A 15,051-nucleotide genomic window follows, 5' to 3' on the forward strand; every position below is an offset into this window, starting at 1 on the left:
ACTACAATGTACTTTGTTGCTGTTTATGCTATATCTCCTGGTAACCTAAGCCCCAAAGGCAACCCCCCCTCCCCTCTCCACCACTGTGAATGTTTGTATTGAAAGCCCATAACTATGACAACTGTTGATGAGCCTCAATCTGATTTTGGGTCACATACCACATGCTGAGGGTTACTTTTGAAGTGCTGAAATGACTAGACCCATCTTGCTTAAGAATTATATGAATTCTAAAAAAAATCTCAATTTTTTAAAGTTAACCTTTTGATTTATTTTCAGCTTGCACTAACTTGACTTGTGAATGTTATTTTTTTTGCCAGTATAACCTGTAACCTCAAAAAAAAATGAAGTTGTGTAGCTGCCAATACCTTTGTTAAAATGTTAACATGAGAGCATACAAAGCCAGTTGGGAAGAAATCAAATTTAATATATACCTTTTATATGTCAACTGCTATTGGGAAATACCGTTACTGGTTGGTTAACACACTAATTTATTTTCATGTAAGCTTATATAAATATTATGGATTGAACACAAATAAAATATGTTGAAAAACTTCTTCTGCATCCACAGGTGAATCCGAAAGATCTGGACTCAAAGTACGCCTATATCCAGGTAACTCACGTCACGCCCTACCTCGACGAAAAGGAGCTGGAGGACAGGAGGACAGACTTTGAGAAGAGTCACAACATCTGGCGCTTTGTGTTTGAAACACCGTTCACAATGTCAGGCAAAAAGCAGGGCGGGGTGGAAGAGCAATGTAAACGGCGGACTGTTCTCACCAGTATGTCATACAATCATGGAAACTATTTGTAAATGTAGAGTAGATTAACCAAAGTTTAATTATATCTTCCTGATTGTCAGCTGTTATTGTTGATTACAATTGCCTGTGTCTCACTTTAGTGCAAATCACTTAAAAAATTATGTAGATGAATTTAGTTCTGTTTCATTAGTGTACCAGTAAGTTCAGCTCTTACGGTGCCTTATTAATAATTATGCTAACCGATTTGGCTATAGTGGAGACTCCGCTGTGGCCATTTACAGTGTTTAGTATCCTGGTTATCAGCATTACTGTGGAATCTACTGTTTCTGTGTTCAAAGGACATTTTTATGTTGCTGCTAACAACAGATATTTTTTCTCTTCCAATCCTGTGTTCACTCAGCCACCCACTGTTTCCCATACGTAAAGAAGCGTATAGCAGTCATGTACCAACACCAAACCGACCTGAGCCCCATAGAAGTGGCCATAGATGAGATGAGTGCCAAGGTGAATGAGTTGCGACAGCTGTGCTCGGCCTCTGAAGTGGACATGATACGCCTGCAGCTCAAGCTCCAAGGCAGCATCAGTGTTCAGGTAGAGTCAAAATCACAAGGTTATAATCATTTTTACTTTATCAATAATTATTTTATTGAATTCTAGAATTAACAGTCTTTGATTTTGATTTTCCAGGTAAATGCTGGTCCTCTTGCTTATGCCAGAGCCTTCCTAGACAGCAGCAGTGCCAAGAAATATCCAGACAACAAAGTCAAACAGCTCAAAGAGGTCTTTAGGTACTGACAGAAAACCTTCTTCCCACACACTATAACATACCCAATATTACTATGATTACATTGTGCCTTAGTGAGCTTGGCTACAGAGGTTGGATGCTTGTCTTTCTGTATTGCATATTACTATTTTGCGCTTGTTGCTTTGCTTTGAGTTTTTTCATGCCTCTCTTTTCAGGAAGTTTGTGGACGCCTGCGGTCAAGCGCTTAGCGTTAATGAGCGGCTGATTAAAGAAGACCAGCAAGAGTATCATGATGAGATGAAGGCCAACTACAGGAATCTGACGAGGGAGCTGTCGAACATCATGCACGAACAGGTGGAAACACTGAAGAATGATGAATGATCACAGCATGTGATGGCTCTGAGATGTGATGGCTCATAAATACTAAATATTTTATTTATAAAGTTTTGTTCCGTGTGAAGAATCAAGTTGCACCTGATCTGTCAGATTTTATTTGTATTCACATCTGCATGCTTCATCTACACTTATCTACACATATATTTTGTTATGAGGGTGTTTGTCAATGTGTAATTTTATATTTAATTGCATGACAAAAAGTGCTGTCCTGTGCTGCAGTTCTTTTACTCTAACCTTTACTAACCATGTTTCCTATCTCCTTTATTTATGCTGTCATGAGCAGCTTGGATGGTAATAATGATTGTGTCATTGAATAAAGTAACTATTTACACTGTAAAAGATTTATAGACAGCAACTGACTAACAGCTTCATGGACATAGTATCTATACCCAAATCTGCCTTCCAAAAGATGAAATGTAATGCCCTCTTGAATCAGCTTCATGTGTAGCCTGATATTTATGATTGTCCACGGATTAAGGAAAATTTTAAAAGACCATTCCTCACTAATTCCACCCCCCACCCCCTTTTAAACATAAAACAAACCAAACAGTATATTTTAAGCTTTCTAACAGTCCATTTCTTCCAGATAAACCCAGTGGACGATGGTCCAAGGAGCAATCTGTCTGCTTCTATGGGCATCTTCAACACCATCACTGGCACACCAACCAGTGCCAACCTACAGTACATGGCTCGACCACCATATTCTGACAGAGATGTTTGACATCAAAATTGCTGCTCCATCACTACTAATGACTGTTCAAACTACCTGAAGGATCAGCTGAAAACCTTCAAAGAATGTAACACTACCTAAAAACATAATTTGTTGCCGTTTTTTCTCCTATTTTATCTGATTTCAAAATTTTCCAGGTCATAACCTGAAAAATCAATTCAATGTTATTCTGTTTTATTTATATAGCGCCAAATCACTACAAGGTGCTTTATATTGTAAAGCAGAGACCATAAAATAATACAGAGGAAAAACCCAACCCCACTGAGCAAACAGTGGGAAGGAAAAACCTCTGACAAAACCAAGCTCAGGGAGGGGCACCCACCTGCCGCAACCAGTAAAGTGAAGTCACGTGTGCCCCCCATTATTCTTGTTTCCTATGGAGACTCCATTAAATACAGATGGTTTTCAAACCTTTACAACAATTGTAATATCATCATCTGTCTACATTTTCATGTGTTGTTTATTATTTTCTGTGTTCTAAGAGGGTTAAACCACATGTAACTTAACAAGCATGTATTAGTACTTCAGTTTACAACATGGTCTTATCTTGTTCTTCTGTCCAGAGCCCAACCCAAAGGATACTATCATGGGGTTAAAACTACAGACAAGGAAGTTAAGTGTTTTTGCATTTGACTACTTGATCTGTTTTTAACTCTGGGGATCTCATTCACATAGTGTGTTTGTAAAAGAGTGTTTAAGACAGTGAGACATCAGTGCCGCTGTAACCATTCATACATTCCTATGGTGCACAGTATTCTTTCTTCATTTTCCCCCATGTCTAGCTACAGCAGGAGCTTTTTTTGTAAAGTGCAGAAGCATCAGAGTTTATCTTTGATCTTTTCAAAGAATTATTCACTCTATTTTAGGCCATTGGGCATTTATAGAAACTATTTATAAAGCCAGATGAACCAAAATGTTTTAACCTATTTTCTGTAACAACATTATGTGCAATATTTTTTTTTACAGTTACCAAGTCTATCCCCTCTTGCCAAAGACATGAGAGAAAAAGACAATGCAATGCAAGCCAAGAGTGTAACAATTTGTAAGCTACCCCTTTGTTTCTTTGTCATGACGCTTTTTATTATCTGTGAATTCAAATTTAAGAAGAAACACAAGACTTTTACTAGATTATGATTCATCCATTCATTCATATGTTTAAGACAAATAAATAAAACATGTAATAATAATAATGCATACTTCCTTGCTTTGCCTTTAATTGTTTTTTTATTGTATGAAAAACAGATCAGTGCTGAAATACCACACTCCTGTATCTGCAGCATATCAAATTTCATCAAAGTTTACAGCTGTTAAGAAAATAATTACCTAAATAATTCCATCTGTATCTGATGTGAGCATGACTTAGCACCAGTGTTGCTGGAACTCTTTTGCTGTCTGATTGCAAAGGTCACATCTGAGATATTTGCCAACAAGATGTTAAGGCTGTCACAACTTGTGATTTGTCCTATCATGACTATTACTGAATAAAGAAGCAAAAAATGCAACAATGGTTCAACTTTATTCTAGACACAAAGATATATATGTATATATATGTGTGTATATATTAGGGGTGCAACGATACACAAAATTCACGGTTCGGTTCGGTTCGATACTTTGGTGTCACGGTTCGATATTTTTTCGATAAAAAAAATGTTCATGCCTTTTTAATTTGTCATTTATTAAAATTATAAATATCAGGGCTCGCAAAATTTCAAAATTCCTGGTAGCCCTTCGGGCAGGGACTCTTCAGTTTTTTGTTGCCCAAAATAAGTTTAAGTAGCCCGAATAAAAAAGAGAGCAATTTTTTGATTGATGTTTTGTTTCCCGTTTTGTTTCCTCTACAATATTATACATTAAAGTATAATATTGTAACGGAAACAAAACATTAATCAAAAAATTGTTGAAAAACAGATTATAACATTGTATAAAAATTACAATCATCAACTCAAATACTTGGGTCTAATTGAACAGAAATTTCTATGAACTTGTAAGAACTGTGTAGAACATGAATCAGTCCAAGATCGAGGCCGTTTGCTTTTTGAAGTTTGCAAAGACTGCTAAATTTTTGCCAGTGGTAGTTCACTCTTTGCAACATAGTACGCTGTTTTGAACTGATTTTCAGGTTTATTTTTATCAGTTGCAAGGAGAGCTTAACTTCTGTCTCGCTAGCTTGCCCTGCGCTCAGTGAATCTGCGTTCGACTACTCCGCCTAGGCTGCACTGTCGAGCACAGATCCACTGAGCGCTCAACACAGACAGCATCGTCAGAAGGAAAGTTGATAAAATAAATTAAAAATTTTGTATTGTTCGATACATATGCGTACCGAACCGATATATATATATATATATATATATATATATATATATATATATATATATATGTATATATATATATATATATGTATATATATATATATATATATATATATATATATATATATATATATATACATACATACATGTGTATATATATATGTGTATATGTATGTATGTATGTATATTATAGCGGTGTTGCCATCTTTGTGTTTAGAATAAAGTTTCTTTATTCAGTGTTGCTTCCCAGACCCACCCCTATACTTCTATCTTGGGGACGTAACATCGCTCTACTACTGTAGAGAAACTACTGTTTTTCTACTCCGTTGTATTTTGGCTAGATAAGAAAACACTATATATTAACCATATTTGTGAAATTATTTTGTTACAGCAGTGGAAGTAAGTGTTGTAGTATGGTACTAATAAAATATAATTGAATTTCATAGGGTCATTACTTACACAATGAAACTGACACTTCTTATTTTCATGCCTTCACCCTTTAAATTTTCTTCCAGGTTTTTCAGTGTGAAAGTGAATGGAGGCCTGTGCTGCCGTTGGTGGCACGCTCATTGAAGAGTTCATAGTGAATTTAGGATGCGACTCTGGTAAAATCCACACTGCCCTGTAAAAGGCCAACTAATCCTACCTGTAATCACTATTATCCCCCATCCCCTCAACAACACTACCACCACACCAAAAAAAAAAAGCCCCCCACAAAAACAACCTCTCATTTGTTTGCTGAACAAACTCCTCATGGTGTCATTCAGAGATTTGGGCAGCTGAGCATCATGTGTCTGCTGTGAGTCCTGCTAATGTTTCATGCTGTGTGTGATTGCTTTAATGAAGTGCAGGAATTCATACTTCTATAGGCTTTGTCCTTTCTATATGCTTTTTGTTGTTTTTACTTTTATACAGAAATGGTAACTTTGTGCTTCTAATTTATTGTTTAGCAGGTTTGTAATATAACAAAATGTGCTGTCCTGCAGTTTTAGCTAGCAGAATCATGGTCTGAATGCTTTGCTGTACCAAACATTTGCTTTGCCAAGAGGCGTGTTAATGACTCCTTATAGGGTCCACTTTTTAGTCCTTTTTATTACGTTTATTTTAGTGTTATTCTATTGTTCACATTAGTATATGTGGTTGAACAATACTGGAGCTGACAGGAGAAGACAAAACTATCCAACTTTTGCATCTGTAATAAAGTGCACTGAAAAACAATGAGACACATGATGACAAAAATTGCTGTGTGCGAAGAGAGCGAAAGTGTCTGAGTTTTTGCCACAAAACATGCAGGATAATGAGGTTTAGAATCTCCAATCTTTCCACATGTAAGCTCTAGCACACCCGGCCCATCCATGTACTGAAGACCTGAGGTCACGCATCTCAATGGCAACCAAATACCTACCAGAAGGACGCTAGATACAAACCAGGGATCTGTGATTTCCCCCACAAAACAACATTAAAGCAAACTAGTTTAAAGAAATAGCAGGAAGTCAAGTGCCTAATGTAATGGCAGTAGAATCCAATCATTATTAAGATACTTCATCAGCCCACAGAATGAATAACATTCATGACAGTATCTTATTTATCTGATAATTTTACTGTTCTACACATACAAAGGTTAATTTATATCCCTGACCTATATGTAACTCTGTCTGTGAAGATGGATTTAAGAAATAAGTGTTTTCAGTTTTAAAATGACCTCATGTGGTTGGTTGCGGCTATAATAGACTGGTGACACAAGAGAACTCGGAGAGAAATAACAGTAAAACTAAATAGTTTGAGGGGATCACTGCCCATGGCTGCTATCCAAACAACCTACAGCTACTTATTGCTAAAGACAGTAAAGTGGAGAGTATGGCTAATATAGCCCAATAAGTGATTCCCTCAAACTGATCTTCTGTTTTAGTGTCGTTATTTTCCTTTGAGTTATTGATTCAGTCTCTAGTTAGCTAACATAAACTAATTTAAAGCTATGACCTGCAACTAACCCGGTGACGTAACGTGTAGGACTGCCACAGCAGTTTTTGGGCCTCCATCTTACTCTATCCTCTTGTACAGTACATCAAACCAAGCTACATGCCCTCTTCTACTGTATCTATTAACTTTCTCTTTGATTTTCTTCTTTTCCTCTTGGCAGCTTAGTCTGCAACATCCATCTCCTGATATACCACTATCTGTCCTCTGCAGCTCTTTCATTCATCTCCAAATCCTCCAAACCTAAGCTGTGCCTCTTATTCATTTCTAATCCTGTCCATCCCAGGAAAAAGGAGTCTTCAAAGAGTCTACCTGTTGCAGATTGAAACCTTTCAACTGTATTTCCTCTCTAGGTGGCAAACACCATCACCAGTTTAGAAATCGTGATGAAAACCTGTACACATTATCAATCAGACATTGACAGGTTGTCTTTGGTCTGCAAAAATGTGTAGCTGGGTGAATGCCTGGACGACGCTTTCCCAGCAGGTCACTGCATCATAATGACACAATCGCTTGTTATTTGCTCCACCTGTATTCACTTTACCTGCCTGTTTTAATGTTGTGGTTGATTGATGTGAAGCTAAACAGGGCTAATGAGGTTTTACGAGAATGCAATGCCCGAATGTGCAGTTTCTAAGAACTAGTAGTGATAATGGAACCTGAAAGCAAAAAGGAAAAACACTGTACAGTATTGTCCCTGTTATCAGCTGTTCTAACCGTGCGTCTTATTGCACCTGAGTTCTTTGAGTCATCAGATAATTAGGGGTTGACACAGTCACTTGTGATAACAATGATGCTGAGAAGGGCAAATTGGGAGATGGTACTTGGTTTCACAGTCTAGCATCAGTGGGCGTCGCAGAATCGTTGATAGGAGGTTACATAAGGACCTGGTCATGTTGACTTAGTCTTAGTGTCGAGGATCTAGACAGGAGTCACTAGCCTCTCTCTCTGTCTTTTGTTCAAAGATTCAGTCAGAGAATTTGGGACCTAAGGTCGACACAGAGCACAGCAGCCATGGCAGGTGAGTCTCAATCTGGAGTATAGAGCTATGTGAGCGGGATTTCTTTATTTTTTTTTTAAGAAATATTTCCTGACACACACAGATTATTCGGTTTCTACTTTGTTTCCATAAGTATATAAGTTATATGGGACTTATGTTAACTTCTTTCTGCAGTTGAAAAGATAAAGAAGCCCAAGAAAAGAAGTGTAAGTTCAAGTTGCACCGCAGTTCATCTTTTGTACTGACAATACACAGTGCTTTGATCTTGCAATATCCGTGAAGATTAAACGCTGCAGACCTTCTCCTTTCCCCTTTAACAGGCCACAATCTTCGGCTACCCACTGAGCATCTTTTTCATCGTAGTTAATGAGTTCTGTGAGCGATTTTCCTATTATGGGATGCGAGGTAAGTGGCTTCATTGGGTTCTGATGTTATTTTTCTTCACCTGAAAGTTGATTTAATCAAGTATTTACTGTATGCTGTTTAAGGATGTTTTTATGCTACTGTGCATGTATAACTTTCCACTAGATTTTTGACACTTATAGTTACTTTATTATTATTTTTTTTACTTAATGAATTTTTAGAATATAGAGTAAGCTTCAACTCAATAAACTTTTTCCTTTGTGCCCCCCTGCCTTCCTCTCTTCTTGCTGTCTGCAGCCGTGCTGGTGTTGTACTTCAAGTACTTCCTTAAGTGGGATGAAGACTTTGCCACCACCATCTACCACACATTTGTGGCTCTTTGCTACCTAACGCCCATCCTGGGAGCTATTGTGGCAGACTCATGGCTCGGGAAGTTCAAGTGAGCTTCTCAATAAAATCAAATCAATACATGAAAAGACACCAACCTATAATTTGCTTGTATTCAGTTTCAGTATTTGCATGAAGACTCAGTTTAAATGGTTAAAGTGTTTAACCTTGGAGTTTTGATCCTTGTCTATCTTACCTTTATCTGTACATGCTGTACATCTGCTCAGTGCCTCACACATCCCTTGTCCTCTTTCCTCTGTGTAGGACGATTGTCTACCTGTCCATTGTTTATACAGTGGGACAGGTCGTCATGGCTATAAGTGCTATCCAGGACATCACAGATACTAACAAGGATGGCACCCCTGACAACATGACCTTACATGTGTGAGCTAAACACACCCAGAGTTGACTGGCATAATAGAAATGCACTGGATCCACACTGTCAGACAAATGAACATCTGTCTGTACTTTGTTTTGCCCCCAGAGCTTTGTCCATGCTGGGTCTCTTCCTTATTGCCTTGGGAACAGGAGGCATCAAACCCTGTGTGGCTGCTTTTGGAGGGGACCAGTTTGAAGATCATCAGGTCAGACGGTGCTCAAGCATATGTGTTACTGCAGAGAGTGGAACTCGCCAGAAACACCTCTTTTTTCAAAGAGTCCAAGAGTTTTACACATTCATTACAGACTGTATATAAAAGATGGACATAGCCACCTTGACGTGAATCTCAGTCTCGACATCTGTGACCATATATGTTATTATAAAACAACACGACAACCAAAACCACACACAAATTAATGCAGCAACAAAGAGATGTACTTTTACATGTAATTATACACACACCAAATATATACATGACAACATACACTGACTGCCCTTTGCACACAGCAGTTAAAGCTACACAGTTATCAAAGTTATCAGCTGTACTCGGTCAGCACTTTGTTTATCTGTTTTTTTGTTCCTGCTAGCTTTTTATTAACTACTTGATCGCAAGCACAAGTGCCCCTGTAATTTTATTACACCCTTCAAGGCCAGGGACAAAGATTAATCCATAATGTTAATGACATGGCTAAATTATCTAAGGAAATAAGTGTGCAATATAATGCTGTGCCCCACAGGAGAAACAGAGAAGCACCTTTTTCTCTATCTTTTACCTGTCCATTAATGCTGGAAGTCTCATCTCCACTCTGATTACTCCCATTCTCAGAGGTAGAGCCACAACACTCAAACTGATCACAGAAAATAAAATATACCACTGGGTCACAAACTGATTTTTGTGTCCTTACATCTTCAGCTCAGACATGTGGTATTCACATCCAGCAAGAGTGCTATCCGCTGGCCTTCGGTGTCCCTGCTGCGCTCATGGTGGTAGCTCTGAGTAAGGATTTTATTATAAAAAATTCTTGTTTGCTGTAATAAGCAAATTAATGCTTCTTTTCGATGGCGTATCCTTCATTAAGTGTTGACAAATTGTAGCTAAGTAGTTGAGTGCTTGTTACAGAAATTCTAACCAAGCCGCTAAAAAAAACCTAGTAGTCACCATAAACTGTGTTTTCTAAGAAAGTTGCACCATAAAGAGATAACTGGTGAAACAATATTGTCATTTATAATTTCCTGTTACTTTTGTAACTCCTGTATGTGTCGTGTGTGTGTTTGCAGTTGTGTTCATTGTTGGAAGTCCCATGTACATTAGGAACCCCCCGCAGGGCAACATCATTGTGAAAGTTTGCAAGTGCATCGGGGTAGGTGGTTCCAGTGTCTTTCTAGCTTAAAAGTGAATCCCATTTGAATCTCCTGCTGTACAGTTAGAGTAATTATTTTGCAATTGTCTTTCTGCTGTTTGTAGTTTGCCGTCAAAAACCGTTTCAGGCATCGTTCTTCTCAGTATCCCAAGAGAGACCACTGGATGGACTGGGCTGAGGAGAAATATGATGTAAGTGGAGCACAGGCACATGCAAATACAAACAGCATGGCCATAGATTTCTTATCATTTTCTTATTTTTGGCATAGAAACTCCTGATTGCTCAGGTGAAGATGGCATTGAAGGTGCTGTTCCTCTACATCCCTCTGCCTATGTTCTGGGCTCTCTTTGACCAGCAGGTATGTGTGCATACGTGAGACTATGAATAACTAGCACCTGAATCCAGTGTTAGGAACATACTGTCTTGAGTGAAAGAGTTACTTTTACCTTATAATATAGGTAAATCCCACATTTACCGTATTTTCCGAACTATAAGGCAGACTTAAAACCCTTTAATTTTCTCAAAAATCGACAGTGCGCCTTATGGTCTGAAAAATACGGTATATGGCCTTGAGATGGCTGTAAAACTGAAATGAAAGATTGAAGCAAAATCCGGTGACAGGAAAAAAAATGACAACTGTGTTTGTTTCACAGGGTTCAAGATGGACCTTCCAGGCGACCACAATGAACGGCAACTTTGCAAGTGTTATGTTTTAATGTTTTGATGCAAAAAAACCAGTTAAATACAGGTATAACACCTTGTGACCTCAAACCACAGAAATGGATGATATTAATGAGACTGTTTCTCTTCTTTTCCCAATAGGGAGCGATTACAATCCAGCCTGATCAGATGCAGGTGAGATACTGGGCTTGATTACATCTGACCTGATTAAATTAAGTATTTTTCATGCATGAAGAGCTGACAGCATTGGGAGAGTCTGGGATTGTCAACAAATCCCTGTCAGAATCAGCCAGTGGTTTAGATGATGGTGGTGGTTTAGCATAATGTCCTGAATGCATGATTGTGATATAAAGCGATGCTCAAAACCACACTGTGTGTGTGAACATGGCTTAAGCATCACTCTCTTCCCACCAGACTGTCAATCCTATCTTGATCCTGATTCTGGTGCCAGTCATGGACACTTTGATCTACCCTCTGATTGCCAAGTGCTTTAACTTCACGTGAGTGTTTTGTTCCGTCTTCATTTTGTTGAATCGATACCATTTTACATTCAAGAATGAAAACAAAATTCATATTTACTATCCATTAGTCATCTCATAATTTCTGTTAATGTATATTGTTATACTGTGTAAGAAAATAGTTGTTTGATGAATTAGCACAATTAATATTTTTTGTTAATGTATATATTTTAGGGTCTTTATTTCTTTACAGTAACCTTTTAAATAATTGGTTCACATAGCAACTAATTAATGTACTACATCGTAGCTTGTTATCTTTATTTAATTATAATTTATTTTTTTGTAATAAAAGAAAACAAAGCAAACTAACAAAAACAACTAATGTTTAATTAGTTGCATAAACGGTCTGTAGAAGATTACATGACTGTAAACAAATTACATCACCAAATTATAAAATGTGTTCAAACTGTAGAAATCTTTAAATAAGCAATTACTTTAAGCCTTCAAAAAGACAAATAGAATAAAGTAAATGCCTCCTATAAAATGACATCCTGTAAACACTGTTCCATGTGGCTGAATATAGGATAGTGATATAAAGAGGATTTCAAGTGTGTGTGTGTGTGTGTGTGTGTGTGTGTGTGTGTGTGTGTGTGTGTGTGTGTGTGTGTTCTGCAGTCCTTTAAGGAGGATAACAGTGGGGATGTTCCTAGCTGCTCTCGCGTTTGTGGCTGCTGCCCTGCTCCAGATACAGATTGATGTGAGTGTAACACAAAAAAAAACCCCCAAGCACACTTTTGGCAACTTATTAAACATGCATCGTATGATGCAAAATTCCATTGTTCTTTTAGAAAACCCTGCCTGACTTCCCATCAAGTACTGAAAGCCAAGTGAAGTTCATCAACATGGTTAACAGGGATCTACAGATTCAAGCTGATAACAAAACGATTTCCTTGAAAGGTTTTGGGGTATACTAGCCAACACAAGAAACTATTCCCAGACACTTTGGTCAGATGCAAGTTTGAAAAATTTTCTGATATTGGCAATTGTTTTCTCCTACAGGCTAATGAGGATTATCTGACCTTTCATAACCAGTTTACACTGGTTCTGGAGTCTGGGCAACAAAATACCATCAATTTGGCTAATGGCACTCGGAATACCATTGCTATCATTCAGGGATCCAAGCTTGGGTTTGAAAAGGTAAAAACACCTGGCCAACCCTGAAGCAAAGCTGGGAAATTTTTACTGTAAAATTCTTAATATTGGGAGCATGAACTTGGCCTTTTTTCTCTCCAGTCTCCTTGGTATAATTCCTAAAGATTTTTCAGATTAAAACTCTTGCAGCCTTTACTTAACATGTAGACTTTCAAGGTAAAAGCATGGAGGAATGAAGCATTTTGTTGATGGAAGAATAACATATTTGTAAAAACTTACATGTACGTTGAGACAGCTGAGATGAAAACGATACAGTGCATGTGAGATGCTAAAATATTCTTTTTCTCCAGTTCGATGACATGACTTCAAAGCCAGAAAAGGGTGAAAATGCTATAAGGCAAGTGTTTTGTTCTTTTTGTTTTTTTAAAGTTACTCATACATTTTACATTACTGCCGGAGGTTTCTTCCTGTTAAAACAGAGTTTTCATTCCCACTGTTTTATCGTGTATGATGAGTTAGGCCTTGGTATTAAATTCTTTTGTTTATAATTGGATCTTTTCTGTTTTTGAACTGTCCTTCCGCAGAGTTCTGAATGGTTTTGGCTCAGATTTGAATGTAACCGTGCGTGACAAGGTGTTCAACTTTACCAGCAACATGTCAGAATATCTCAGTGTTTCACATGGAAAGTAAGACTGAGTTCTCATTCATATGAAAGTTCTATATGGTTATACTATACTATACTGTTTTTACTGGTGGTTTTCTTTAATATGGCAGAGCTGAGTTCATGATCAAGGATAATAGAGAAAGCTGCATCTACACTCAGGAGCTGGGCTTTGGCAGCTCTTATACATTGATCATCCCATCCACTTTCACATTTGGAGAAATGGTAACATGTAAATCCACCCTGAGTCACATCATGGTTTCAGTGTTTGTTGGAAGCAGCTAAGACATGCATACCTCTCTGTATGCTCCAGTGCTCAGAGAACATCAAGGCAGTGATGGACATGAAGCCTAACTCTGTGCACATGGCCTGGCAGATCATTCAGTATTTCCTCATGACTACAGGAGAGGTCGTCTTCTCTGTGACAGGCCTCGAGTTCTCCTACTCACAGGTAGAGGGTGCTCTCCTTAACTTTTCTCATTTGATAATAAGGTCTGTGCCAGCTGCCTAGAGAATGCAACATGTAACCTGAGGACTGATGATGTCATTCTTGATGTTACTTATAATTTGGGATACTGCTTTTTGCTATCCAGGCACCCAGCAACATGAAGTCTGTGCTGCAGGCTGGCTGGCTGTTAACCGTTGCCGTAGGTAACATCATTGTGCTTATTGTTGCTGAGGCTGCAACGCTAAATGATCAGGTGAGTGGATGCATATGCATACTGTGCTCACTGACTTTGGGCAGGTTTATTTTAAGTGATATAAATGTCTGTAAGTTGCTGTACTTGCGTTTCATGGACAAGAACAACACAGGTTGAGTTCAATAAGGTACACCAGAAGTGCAGTGAAGAATTTCAGAACAACCTATGACTGGTGATGCAGTCTCTCACCCTTTATACCAAGCTCCAAATGAACACTTTTTTGTGTTTCTCTTCACCAGTGGGCCGAGTACATTCTCTTCGCCTCCTTGCTGGTGTTGGTGTGTATCATCTTTGCCATCATGGCCTATTTTTACACTTACACTGACCCAACCAAGATAGAGGCCCAGTTTGATGAAATGGAGCCTGAAGAGAAGGAGAAGAGGAAAAACTTCGACATGCCCAGGAAAGGCTCAGCTGAGAGCCACAAAGAGGACAGGAGGAGTTCTGATTCCAGCTCTGATGACGAGTGCACCAAACAGACAAAGATCTAAAGCAGCTCCCTCACTATGGCTTTCCCCTTTCTTCTGCTGGATTTTGTCTTTCATGTCTCAGAGTGCCTGTGCCATTTTGGTCAATTTGTCAGAGAAATCAGCTCACAGTTGGACATGGACATAGCAGCTAGAGTGACCCGAGTGAAATGGCACTGAATAGCACAGAAGCTGATTATCCACATATCAGCTCATATAATTAAAAACCATTCATAGGTTTGTCATCTATAGTTGAACTGTTGTAAATTTGACATGATTTCTTTTGCACTGAGCTTTATTATCTTCAACTAATTTTGTCTTTCATGTTTTTACGCATGCATAATTACAAAGAAATCATCCCAATATTTGTATTTATTTCAAAGTGCAGTGATGTATGTATTGTAATATGCTGTTGGTATTTTATACATAAACGATATTAACAGGAGATAATCTGGCACTACACACAGCTTCCTCAGTAAGAAATCTTCGTTATTGAAAGTCTGAATTAATTTTGGGCTTGAAGAAC

General features: G+C 38.1%; 2 protein-coding genes across 9 annotated transcripts in view; both read left to right on the forward strand.

Moving 5' to 3' along the window:
• The window catches only part of LOC101484952 (dedicator of cytokinesis protein 9), a 65,268-nt gene extending 61,134 nt beyond the window's left edge, over positions 1 to 4,134 (forward strand). For all 8 annotated transcript variants that reach the window (XM_076880147.1, XM_076880151.1, XM_004570432.4 and 5 more), the window contains 5 exons: positions 569 to 779; positions 1,159 to 1,349; positions 1,446 to 1,546; positions 1,719 to 1,857; positions 2,486 to 4,134. In XM_076880147.1, coding sequence (XP_076736262.1) covers positions 569 to 779; positions 1,159 to 1,349; positions 1,446 to 1,546; positions 1,719 to 1,857; positions 2,486 to 2,620 — 777 coding nt within the window. In that variant the 3' untranslated portion in view covers positions 2,621 to 4,134. The remainder of the gene's footprint in view (positions 1 to 568; positions 780 to 1,158; positions 1,350 to 1,445; positions 1,547 to 1,718; positions 1,858 to 2,485) is intronic.
• A 1,058-nt stretch (positions 4,135 to 5,192) lies between these two features.
• On the forward strand, positions 5,193 to 14,902 carry slc15a1b (solute carrier family 15 member 1b). Its single transcript, XM_004570430.4, has 23 exons — positions 5,193 to 7,936; positions 8,090 to 8,121; positions 8,236 to 8,320; positions 8,576 to 8,717; positions 8,930 to 9,049; positions 9,150 to 9,249; positions 9,782 to 9,872; positions 9,958 to 10,041; positions 10,323 to 10,405; positions 10,510 to 10,596; positions 10,674 to 10,763; positions 11,059 to 11,103; positions 11,228 to 11,260; positions 11,501 to 11,586; positions 12,220 to 12,301; positions 12,393 to 12,509; positions 12,604 to 12,741; positions 13,047 to 13,093; positions 13,281 to 13,382; positions 13,471 to 13,582; positions 13,671 to 13,808; positions 13,951 to 14,058; positions 14,298 to 14,902. Exons 1-23 carry the CDS (start codon positions 7,930 to 7,932, stop codon positions 14,547 to 14,549), a joined length of 2,181 nt encoding a protein of 726 aa, XP_004570487.2. The 5' UTR covers positions 5,193 to 7,929; the 3' UTR covers positions 14,550 to 14,902.
• Positions 14,903 to 15,051: the final 149 nt, after the last annotated feature.

Source organism: Maylandia zebra, linkage group LG23, assembly GCF_041146795.1.
Source record: "Maylandia zebra isolate NMK-2024a linkage group LG23, Mzebra_GT3a, whole genome shotgun sequence".
Lineage (NCBI taxonomy): Eukaryota > Metazoa > Chordata > Actinopteri > Cichliformes > Cichlidae > Maylandia > Maylandia zebra.

Excerpts from the sequence above, each read along its gene's own strand:
- slc15a1b (XM_004570430.4), top strand. Across the intron at positions 12,302-12,392 it reads TGCTCCAGATACAGATTGAT|AAAACCCTGCCTGACTTCCC; the intron begins GTGAGTGTAACA and ends TTGTTCTTTTAG. Across the intron at positions 13,094-13,280 it reads AAGGGTGAAAATGCTATAAG|AGTTCTGAATGGTTTTGGCT; the intron begins GCAAGTGTTTTG and ends GTCCTTCCGCAG.